Here is an 11966-nt window from a genome sequence, read left to right as displayed (position 1 = left end):
TGTACCCCAAGGGGAGCCCCATGTAGAGAGCGTTACAATAGTCCAGACGAGAGGTGACGAGTGCTTGAGTGACCGTGCGTAGGGAGTCCCGATCCAGAAAGGGGTGCAACTGGCGTATCAGGCGAACCTGATAAAAAGCCCCCCTGGCCACGGCCGTCATATGCCCTTCTAAAGACAGCCGTGCGTCCAGGACAGACTTGCAGTCAAACATCAAATAAAATAGGGAACATTTTCTTTTTTCATCTCTTGATGCGAATTGTGTAGCATGATGGATATTAAATTAATTCAACTGAAAGCAATGTTACATTGTAGGCCAGGCAGAACAAAGGACTTCCCAACACATTATAGGAGACTGCAGATCTACCATCTACCATTTGCTTAAAGAAATTGTAGTCAAGTAAATTCATTCCGCTCAGGCATTTGCTTAACCAAACTTTATTTCTATACTTAATTGGAAAAACAGCATTGTTTGGCCATCAGGCTAGAAAGCGGGAGATTGTGAGTTCAAGTCCTGCCTTAGCCATTAAAGCCAGTTAGTTGACTTTGGGCCAATCATTCTGTCAGCTCCCAGAGTTGTTGTTGTGGGGAAAAGAGGAGGTGGAAGGTGTGTTGGATACATTCATGGTCTTGAATTATTTGTAAAAATAATAAAGGAGGGACATAAGCAAGCAAGCAAGCAAGCAAGCAAGCAAACAAACAAATTGAAACGTGGAGCCTTAACAAATAGACAAATGAACTGAACACAAATCTTCCACGTTTTCTAATCTTTGAGCATGTCCATCTAAAACAGCCTTTCTGACCTGGACCATCTTTTCCCAAGAGTCTCTCTACCTGTCCAACTTGATCTGAGACAGGGCTGTCAAATTCCTGGCCCGCAGGCTGGATGTGTCACACACTGGCCACGCCCACGCCCAGTTTAGCAAAGGGAAAAAAAGTCCCATACATCATGTGACGCCACCATGATGACATGAGTTTGACAACCCTGATCTAAGAGATAGGATATGTTGCAGATCCTGTTTGCTTAAGAGTGTTGACTGGTGAGAACTAGAAGATGGGCCTTCCCTGGTATAGCCCCTGCCTTATGGAATATTTTTCTCTCGGAGATTAGAATGGCTTGGAATGTGTTAAGGTTTCCTGTTTCTTGACTTTATTGTTAACTATCTTGGCTGCTGTATCTATTTATTTTTTGGATGTTTTAATTGTTTAAACTGTTTTATACTTTTAGGATTATATAAATCATTCAGAGTCACTTGGTTGAAATGATGTGTTTGAAATTGAATTTTTAAAAAAGGGAATTGTAGCACCAATGCCCTTAGAGAACTTGGTGTTGGAAAAGTTGCTCTAAAACACAAATTGAATTCCCAGAATTACTTTTATAACTGAGACTTTTCTAGACAACAGCTCTATTAAAATAGTTATAGAAAATTTAGGAAATGGATGTTCAACCAAAATAACCTCAAGGGATTTTATGCTTTAAATGCTGTAGCGGCACATGCTTCAAAATGAATGTGAAAACTGATAAAGGGATGGGTAGTTGGAGAACACCAATGATGAAAGCAGAAATGTTTATACATAAAAAGACATTGTGATTAAGATTTAGCCATTTAGTAACTGTTTGAAGGGGACACAATGGTTCAGCACTTAAAGATGCTAAGCTTGTCAATTTAGCAAGTTGACAGCCAGGGTTTGAGACCCGAGCACTGTGCAATGTATGAGCTCCTGCCAACTTAGCAGTTGAAAAGCATGCAAATGCGGGTAGATGAATAGGTACCATTTCGGTGGGAAAAGTGTGCTCCTTGGCATATAGTTATGCTGGCCACATGACCACGGAAATGTTTTTGGAGAACGCTGGCTCTCTCAGCTAAGAAACAGAGATGAGCACCTCCACCTAGAGTCAGACCCCACTGCATAGGTGAAACCTTTACCTTTACTTAAGTACTACTTATAAAATGATTTTTGTCCTCCACCAAGATATCAAAACAACTCTTCACTTTAGAAATATCTCCTAAGCCCTACCTACCGGTACTTTCTTATAAACTTTACCAGTTAGCTCTAGTTCTCTCCTGTGAAACAATAAACAGGCATATCTTTTACCTAGTCCTTCAGATATCTGACTCTAAGTGGATGAGAAAGAGAAGTTTAATACAGCAAAAGGCTGCATACTCCCTATGTGTTAAACTAAGCCATAATTTCAGCCGTGACAGCTCTGAAAAACTACTTCAAAAGAAATCTTGTTATCGGTGTTTAATTATACCAATTAAAACTTTTAATTAACATTTTAAAAGTTTGCTTTAGCCCATCCATTTTCAGAAAGGGGCCAAGGCAGCCCAACAGCTACAAGACTGGACATAAAACGCTGTACTCCGACACATTACAATAGCTGACATTCGTGGTTCGGAGGTCTTTTGCAGTGGATGGCGCCCGAAGCCCAAAATGGGGCCCTGAAATTACCCCCCACGAGCCTCTTCCATCCGCCCAGTAGGCAATGCATGCATCAGACATGGGCTTCATCCAATGGAGGGATTCAGCTAGTTTGCACCAATTCGGGAGAACCGGTTGTTAACTTTCTGGGCAGTTTGGCAAACTGGTTGTTGGAAAAAATCATTAGGGCAGAGAACAGTTGTTAAATTACTTGAATCCCACCACTGGCTTCATCCCAGCTTCAAGCACCTTCGATGCGAGGTGAATTGCTCCTCTGCAGCCAACGCCACTGCAGGCCGAGCAAGTCAGCACGTTGGAGCTCAGAAATGGAGAGGGGGAAGGATGGAAGAGCTGTTGTGACGACGAAGAGGAAGGTGGGGGGGGGGGAAGAGACTGCTGGCCGATAAAAGGCGAAAGACTGCGTGGGTTATCCGCGTGGACGGCGTGACTAATATTCGTGACCTATGCTCGTTTCCTCCGATTAGAGCAAGCAGGAATAGGGGGGGCGCCAGGTGACAATGTGCGCCTTAGTTCCTCTCGCCCAGCTGACAGTCCCAAGATGATCTCCTCTGACGGAGAAGATCTGATCAACAAGATCGAGGGGCGCAATAAATACCAGAAGCTTCGGGCTCAGTCACCCCAGCCTGCGAGAAGAGCAGGGACAGAGGCAGAGAGAGACACACACGCAGCCTTCTCTTCACAAAGCTCACGCCAAACCCCATTGCAACCCTTCTGAATCTCTCACCCCCCCCCCTCCCGCATCAAAGCGCTTCACCTGTCCTAGAGGCGCGGTCTCCACCTCCCACCGGCGCCCGCGGTGGCAAACCCCGAGCAACCCCAATCCACGGGTGTTGTCGGTGCCCCCGCTGTTCTTCCCGCCTCGCTCCCGGTCCCTGCCGCGCGCCCGCCGCCAGCGCCGGCCCATGGAACCGCTCCAGCTGAACCTGCAGGGCTACCAAAACGGGGACTTGCATCCCAGCTGCCTCTTCGATGTCCCGAGCGACGGCCAGATGCGGAGAACGTCTCTGAAGTTTCAGCGTCCGACGGTGGACGAGAAGGGCCAGCGCGCTCGGGAAGCGGAAGAAGTGGAGCGACTCCCGGTTCTGGAGGCGGCCTACGCCACCATCCTCCAGGGTTTGGGCGAAAACCCGGGGAGGCAAGGGCTGTTGCTGACGCCTCAGAGGGCGGCCAAAGCCATGCAGTTTCTCACCAAGGGCTACTATGAAACCGTCGAAGGTCAGTCGCTCCTTTCAATCCCTTGTAGGAAAGACCACAAAGCAGCAGATGTTCTTCCATGAAGTAGCTAGTTGGCATCTATGAGGCAAACTTTGTCTGGTCCTTGAGAAACAGTGTTACATCTTCTAATCGGTTCTAACTCTGCTGTTTGGTGCTGAAGTCATGATTCCCTTTCTCATTAATTTTTGCTTTGAGGTCAGCAGCAAAGTATCCTCAGAGGGTGAGAATTGCAGCAGTCACATTGATTTTTGAACGTTGCCATTCTTGATGACATATTGCATTCATTTTTTTGTGTAGAAATTGGGTAGTTTGTCCAGTCAATAGCAGTGAGTTATTTCTTACAGATGATGGCATATATACCATGTTGAAGGATGGACAGGTAAATGTGCCTCTGATGCTAGGGATACAGTTAATAAATGTAGTAATATTATCAGAGTAGGTAGGAGGCAGAGCTGAGATCTGGATTCACCACAGCATTTGGTTCCTGCATCTTTAACAGGGTGAAATAGTCTGTTGCTGCTGGTTAATAGCTGTTTTAGATCAGGCAGCTGCCTGTAAGCAAACATATGGACCATAGCAGGAATGGCTGATGTTCATGATGTACTTGAATGATTTTAGTTGGGAGTTATAGATGATAGCAAGCTGTGTTCTGCAGTTTTCTGTTCTTGGCTGGCTTTTAGTACACTACTTCTTCAGAATCAGGGTGGACCTGGTGATTTGCCATTTAAAGTTAATAAGGTAGATATTGTAGTTTAAATTATTAATTTTGTTAGATACAATTGAACAGAAGTCTCCTGATGATTATATGTATGCATAGTCTTCTTATAGGTCTTTTTGATCATAATTCAAAAGTCCAGGTTCAGTTTGATGATGGGTAAAAGTCATAAAACTTTGCCAGTGTCTCTTTTCCTTTATTTGTGGAACTATTTTTATTACTTCATTATTACTCACTTCTAGACAGTTTACAGTCAAAATGCTGGCATACAATATATAATAAAATAATAAGCATAAAGAATAAAGAATAAAGAATTCTAGTATGCTGATCCAATATTAAGGTGCTGCATCTTTCTTACAACAAAATCTTATATGTACAAAGGCCTTCTGAATTAATCATGTTTTAACAGGTTTTTGGAAGGTGTAAGAGAAGGGCCATTTGCTTTCAGGTGCATACTATTCCATAAGAGGGGGGTCATCCAAAGAGAGTCCCCACTTACATATTTCCTTTTACCAAACATGTTAATAAATGGGTTACCCTCACTTATCTTTTCATGCATATTGGGTTCTACCCAGAATAGCCAGACTCTGTCTTGAATTGCATTTGGAAATTAACTGATAGCCACTGCATTTCCATAGTAATGGTATTATATGACGGTAATGGGTCTGACTTGTAAGCACATAGGCCCGTGATGGTGAACCTATGGCACCCGTGCCACAGGTGGCACACGGAGCCATATTGGTAGGCACGCAAGCGTTGCCCTAGCTCAGCTCCGGCATGCATGTGCATTCTTGCCAGCTGATTTTCAGGCCTTCTGGGCCCACTGGAAGTCGGGAAACAGGCTGTTTTCAGTCTTCAGAGGGCCTCTTTGGGGGGGGGAGGCCATTTTCGCCCTCCCCAGGCTCCTAGAATGGCTCTGGAGCCTGGGGAGGGTGAAAAATGGGCCTACCGGGCCCACTGGGCCAAAAGCGTGGGGAGCGTGGGAGGGTCGTGTGTTCATAAGTGGGGGGATGGGGTGCATTGAATCATGGGTGTGGGCACGCACGCGTGCAACCCCCCCACATTCCCTCCGCTTTTGGCACACGACGGCAAAAAGGTTACCCATCACTGACATAGGCCATTGCATTTTGCACCATTTGAAGTTTCCAGGAGGCTTTCAAGGACAGCTTGTGTAGAGCAGATTACAGTACACCAATTGAGAAATAACATTAGCACCCATGCCTGTCTTTATTGCATTCTTTTCTATGAATGACTGCATGGTACACCAGGTAGAGCTAGGCATGTTCCTCCTACCTCATGGCTTCCACTGCTCAGATGGACTCCCAGATTTCCACCTACTTTAGTTCATTTGCACACTCTGGTTCATAGGCTGCTTTATAGCCATTCTTCCCAGCCCTCACCTCTGTACAGCTCTGTACAGAAGGTCTGTACAGAAATAAGCATTCTGGCAATAGGACATCTGAGTAGACATCTAGAAAATTGTCTTCTGAATTTGCTGGCATATGTTTTAGTGGTGGATTTTCCTGATTTGTCAATCTAATAAACACTTTACAAGCTTACATTTTAACAAGAATATCTTGCCATGTAATGATCTAGAAAAACTGAAATATGCCTGATTTGATACATCTTGACTATTATCATATAAGATTATGTAATATCACTACCAAATCATGAATTTATATTTTGTTATTTTTTTCCATTCCAAAACAGGAAACAACGTCAGTTGTCTGACTTGCTATAAAACATGCCTCCTAATTCTACACAATTTCATTATAAAAAACGAATATAGTGTTTTGTACATTTCTGTAATGTTTTTCAATTATAAGGATAACTTTGCAAAAATGCAATTATTCCAACCTACCCTCTGGAATGAGGTCTATCATGAGAGCGAGATGGCTCCAATTCTGATATGATTCTAGGAAAAGGGTAGGGTGTTCAGCAGACCAAATTTGTCATTTGATTTATTTTCCACATTGTCATTTTTAAATTCATCTTATTGCATTTATTTTGATAGTGTGAACAGCCCTGAATTGGTATGGAGTCAGGCAACACCAAAGTGGAAATAAATAAAACACTTTTTGACTTGTACCACTTGCATACTTTCTCATGATCCTTAAAATTGGCTTTACTTACTGATAATTTGCCAGTGCTGCAGTAATGGAATTAAAACACATACATTAGAATTGCCTATTCTGGAAAATTTAAAAAAATCTAAAGAATGTTAGTAATTGTCTATTCATGAATTATTAAAAGCAATTGCTCTGTACATTCTGCTTGCAGTAATCATACATATACAAAACGTAAATGGGGTAAACCAAGCCTAGTTTATTTGATCTCAAAAACTGTAATGGCAAAGAAAAAACAAATTTTGTTTAAGGGAATAATATTTCCAGTTTCATTGGTAAATCAAATGGAGATTTCAATTAAGAATCCTGAAGAGCTAAATAATTTTGTTAAAATAATTTAAAATTTTTAAATAGCCATCCCTTATAATTAGCTTAGCTTCCAGGTAACATAATTTCATAGCAGTCCCTTGAATAAATATTAAAATTAATGATGTCAATAGCAGAAATAAAAATCATGGAACCAGGCCCAGAAAAATATGGGAATCGTATTCAAATTTTGTTGCATGTGGAACCAGATTGTGATGTCGGTTTGTACTTTAACCAGACAGAGAATTGGGGGAAAATTGATAAAGCAAATAAGTCAGAAAAAATAAAATTTATATGTGAATTAAGTGCCCAAATAAAGTGTTGATAGGAGCAAGAAAAAAATAGTTTGTAAAGAATCTAGCAAGTTGCTATAGAGCAGTCATCTTTCTCCTTGCATCTTCAGGCCTGCCAAGCAGTTTACTTGTTTAGTTATTCTGCAGTAAAGGATAAAATTTAGAGAAAAAATCATGTTCTTCCATTTCTTTCTTTTCCAGAGATACTCAATGATGCTGTTTTCGATGAAGACCATGATGAGATGGTTATCGTAAAGGGCATTGATATGTTTTCTCTTTGTGAACATCACTTGGTTCCTTTCTTTGGCAAGGTAATGACAGTGGAAACATTGACTCATGTTGAATTCTATGTCCATAATCTTGAACCATATAATAAATGGAACAAATTTGTTGCTATTTGTAACATGCCTTGCAGAATAACTGAGTAATAATCAATTATACTAATTTTCTACAGCAGTATCAGCAACATTTTTTTCCGGATGAAATTAATAGGCGTCAGTTACATATTCAGTTTCTTCTTCACTGTAATGCTGAAAAATTGAATGTAGAGTGCAACAGTAAATGTGGATGGAAAACTGATTTCTAAGTTCAACTGAAAAACTCATAGCATGAAATACAGGCAGTCATGGATTGAATATTAATACATGAACGCATATACTAATAATTCTTCATCTTCCTTTAATATCTGCAGGTACACATTGGATATTTACCAAGGAAAAAAGTAGTTGGATTAAGTAAACTTGCAAGGTATTTATTACTCTTTTTCTGTGTAATAAATCATTATTCAATAAGGCAACAGTAACAGATAGTTTAGATTACGGTATGAATGTGTCTGATTTTCTTTATATGGAATAGCTATTAGATATGAGAGTTGTTTGAAATATCCATAAAGGTAAATGGGTGTAGACACTGGGGAGGAATACTGTACATCACACAATACTTCATCATACACAACTATTTCATAGTTGAGCTATGAAATGCACGGTTACCAATGATAGATGACAGCCATGCAATTGCAGGAAAAGATGTAACTATTTTAAGGAATGACTGTCAGTTGATATTTGAGCACCCATGTTCACAGAAGTTCCATTTCTCCTTTGAAGTTGAAGAACTTGCACCGCCCAACTGTGCACAGCTTTATTCTTTACCCATTTTCAAGCACTCATTCATTCAGGCAAACGCTTGAAGGGAGCTACAGTATAGTGTCTTTATAGGGAATTTCAGGCATTGAAAGTGCAGCTATCAGCTGGCAGGAGCCAGAAGAAATATTGATGAGTTTTAACTCTGCACTCAGAAAACATGGTTGGTTCACACTGAGATATCACCGAGGTAAAAATAATTGATGACTATCACATCTGAGATCAATTATAAACAAACTTAATCACTTTCTTTCTTTTTTTTTTTTGGAAAAGTTTTTCAGTTTTATTTCTTATACACATAATATAAAATGTACATTTTCTTATACATAATTAATCCTACATATACATGTTTTCCTTAAAGAAAGCATTAAAATAAGGCATTTTAATTACATTCGGAGTTGTTGTTCTACCCTTTCTTCCCTCATTTCGCAACAACCCTTCTTCTTCTCCTCTTTCCCTTCCTTCCCTCCTCTCCTCTCCTACTTTCTCTTCCCTCCTCTCCTACCTCATCCTACTTCCCCTTCCTTTCCCCCACTCCTCTCTTCTTTTCCCCCTACTCACCTTCTCTCCTACTCCTATCCCCTACCCTTCCTTCCTCTCCTTTTCCCTTTCTTCCATTCCTCTCCCTCCCTCTCCACTTCCTACCCTCTACTCCTCTCTCCTTTCTTTCTTCTTTGCTGTGGAATATTCTCCTTGTTTGGTATCCGAACAACTCCAAACTTAATCACTTTCTGATTTGCATTTCCATCAATGTCCCTCTCTCATTAATGCATCTTTTTTTCTCCTTTTTCCAGAATTGTTGAAATGTTTAGCAGAAGGCTCCAAGGTTAGTACTTTTTCTGGCACTGTGCTCTGCTTAATAAATTCCACAATTCATAAAGCAGGATGGGCTAAAGGCAGACCAGGACCCATTGACAGTTCTCTGTAAAAGATCATCAACTTTATCTGACCAGGAGAAAGGCTCCATTCTCCAATTAGCCTGTTTGAAGGGAAATCCAGAAGTTGATTTGTGTGCAAAGAAACGGAAAACTCAAGTTTTCATTCCAGAAACAAATAACTTAAGGCAGGACATAAACTTGTGCTAACCCAAGGCAAAGGTTCCAGGGATTTTTAATTTTTGCATTGATTTCATTGCTTGTGTTTTATTATTGTTAGTCACCCAGATATATGTGCCCCAGGATGGGAGATCTATATAAGTTGTTTAAATAAATTATTATTTTTATTGAAAAACTCAAAATTTGTAATAGCAACTGAAATAGATGAGTTTTGTTTCCACCAACAGAATGTGCAAGAAGGGAAGCCTCTCCCTTCCTTCACAGTTTTCTCTTTTATTGGATTAAAAGTTCTTTTTGAAGACATTTCGACCCGATTCAGTCCAGTGTGAACTGTATGCCTTATCCTTAATGAACAATTTTGCGTTTACTTTGTCAATTCATTCTGACTAACGTAATTTTTCATAAAGCACTAATTGATTTCTAGTCCAGGAGCGACTTACAAAACAGATTGCTTTAGCAATTACTGAGGTTCTGAAACCTGTTGGAGTGGCTGTGGTGATAGAAGCCTCGTAAGTTCATCATTCCTTATTTGGTTTAGTTGAATTTGTAATTCTTTCCCTCAGCTGTCAATTATTTATTCCCCTATCCATTTTCTTTTCAGTACTATTGAAAAGTAATGCAATAGCACTTCAGAAGCATAGAAGTACTGGAATAGAAATATATTTACAGTGGAACAGTGTGTGTATTCAGTGAGTCCAGTTTTGTGTCAAAGTGTGTAGCCTGGTATTACTATGCAACCCAGAAGTGCAAATCTCAACATTTTCACAATTGATCTTACTTCCTCTGGTGCTCCTTCACTGAAGGAAAACACTTTGATCCAGAATAGGCTTCTATCATGGAAACGAGAGTATCGGGGGCAATTATCCATTCTTTATCATTATATCTGATAATAAGAAAATATGTCATCTGAGAATGACTTCCATTGAACTCTATCAAACTCAACTTTGTTTTTAAGTAGTCCTACATAAGAACTGTAAAGGGACATGGTGGCTCAGTGGCTAAGACACTGAGCTTGTTGATTGAAAAGTCAGCAGTTCAGCGGTTCGAATCCCTAGTCCTACGTAACAGGGTGAGCTCCCGTTACTTGTCTCAGCTCCTGCCAACCTAGCAGTTCGAAAGCACATAAAAAATGCAAGTAGAAAAATAGGGACCACCTTTGGTGGGAAGGTAACAGCGTTCCGTGCGCCTTTGGCATTTAGTTATGCCGGCCACATGACCACAGAGACGTCTTTGGACAGTACTGACTCTTCAGCTTTGAAATGGAGATGAGCACCGCCCCCTAGAGTCGGGAATGACTAGCACATATGTGCAAGGAGAACCTTTACCTTTACCTTACGTATGAACTGTAATGTCACCAAGATACTGTAGATTTCCTAGGATACGTGGATTTTTTAAAATGAGGGATCATTGATGCTTTCTGAGCTTGCTTGTTTTCTTGCAGATGTTTCATTACCAAAACTAGGTAATATCATCAGTGTTAGTCAATACTAGTTTGAGTAATGAAACATCTGCAAGAAAACAAGCAAGCTCAGAGAGCATCAAGGACCCTTCATGTCACCCCTGAGCTACAAATATTCCCCTTTACTTTAAAAAAAAAAGTTTTATATTAGGAAGAATATTAAAATACATGCTTCTACATTCTGGGATAATGTAGTCCTAGAATTTATATTTAATTTTGCTATTGGTTTTATTATTATTTTTTAAATCAGACTTGTATCAAGGGTTTGAGGCTTGAATATTGTTGGATTCACAGTGTTTGCTAATGTTCTAAAAATGCTTCTTTTAACGTTTTTTGACAGACACATGTGCATGATCATGAGGGGGGTTCAGAAAATGAACAGCACAACACTCACTAGCACTATGCTCGGCATCCTCCGGGAAGATTCAAAAGCAAGGGAGGAATTTCTTGCCTTGATCAAGAATTAAACAGCAGCAGCAGCAGCAGCTTGCGGATATATCAATGGTTTGGAGCATACACAATTGATGATTATAATTGCCTTATGTGAGCCATTATTTTAGAAGCTGGATAATTAAAAAAAACAGAGAGAAAACAGAGTTCATACTTGTATCACAGCTTTGTTCCCATTTTTGCATAACACCCTTAATAGCCTTCTGCAATTGGCTCCTTTGGGAATGGCAGTACTTATACCTAGCACTTCTGAGGTGTGTAAGTTTGAGGAAACACACCCAAGAATTGTGTTGAAATATTACCCAAGCAGTGCAGATACCAATAAATTGGTTTTATTCATATGGCAGCATATATGATATGATCGCACAGATCTCCTTGCATCTTTTGATATACGCAAATGAGAATAAAGTACGAGACCTATCCCACTTCCCAAATGAAAATTGTATAAGATCTGCTTTCCCAACCCGAAGCCCATCAGAGATACTAGTCTTTAAATCCCATATTGTTTTAGGATTAAGAGACTTAGTCCAAGCATCTGGAGGATACTAGGTTGGGGAAGGCTGGTTTTGGTACTCTCAGTTTGAAAGTTGGATGGTGAGGTTAAGGGAGATCTAGGGCTCCAGTGAAAACAAAGCCATGGGGAGAAAAATAGATGATGATTTCAAAATAGTAAAACTCAAAAACATAAATCTCATGCAGGGCATTTCTCTGTTGTTATAATTCCTTAAGTTTCACAGAGCTACCTCTAGCTTGCAGTTATTGCTAC

At 40.4% G+C, this 11966-nt stretch overlaps 1 protein-coding gene across 1 annotated transcript; it reads left to right on the top strand.

Annotated features, from left to right (window-relative positions):
- The first annotated feature begins 234 nt into the window (after window positions 1-234).
- LOC117671618 (GTP cyclohydrolase 1-like) lies at window positions 235-11666 on the top strand. The gene is made up of 6 exons (XM_034427634.3): window positions 235-3657; window positions 7299-7408; window positions 7789-7844; window positions 9031-9062; window positions 9716-9800; window positions 11091-11666. Exons 1-6 carry the CDS (start codon window positions 3345-3347, stop codon window positions 11215-11217), a joined length of 723 nt encoding a protein of 240 aa, XP_034283525.1. The 5' UTR covers window positions 235-3344; the 3' UTR covers window positions 11218-11666.
- Window positions 11667-11966: the final 300 nt, after the last annotated feature.

This window comes from Pantherophis guttatus, chromosome 1 (assembly GCF_059756535.1).
Source record: "Pantherophis guttatus breed Tessera chromosome 1, ASM5975653v1, whole genome shotgun sequence".
NCBI classification, from domain to species: domain Eukaryota; kingdom Metazoa; phylum Chordata; class Lepidosauria; order Squamata; family Colubridae; genus Pantherophis; species Pantherophis guttatus.
Note: the sequence above shows the minus strand (reverse complement) of the source record. Positions and strands in the feature narration are given on the sequence as shown.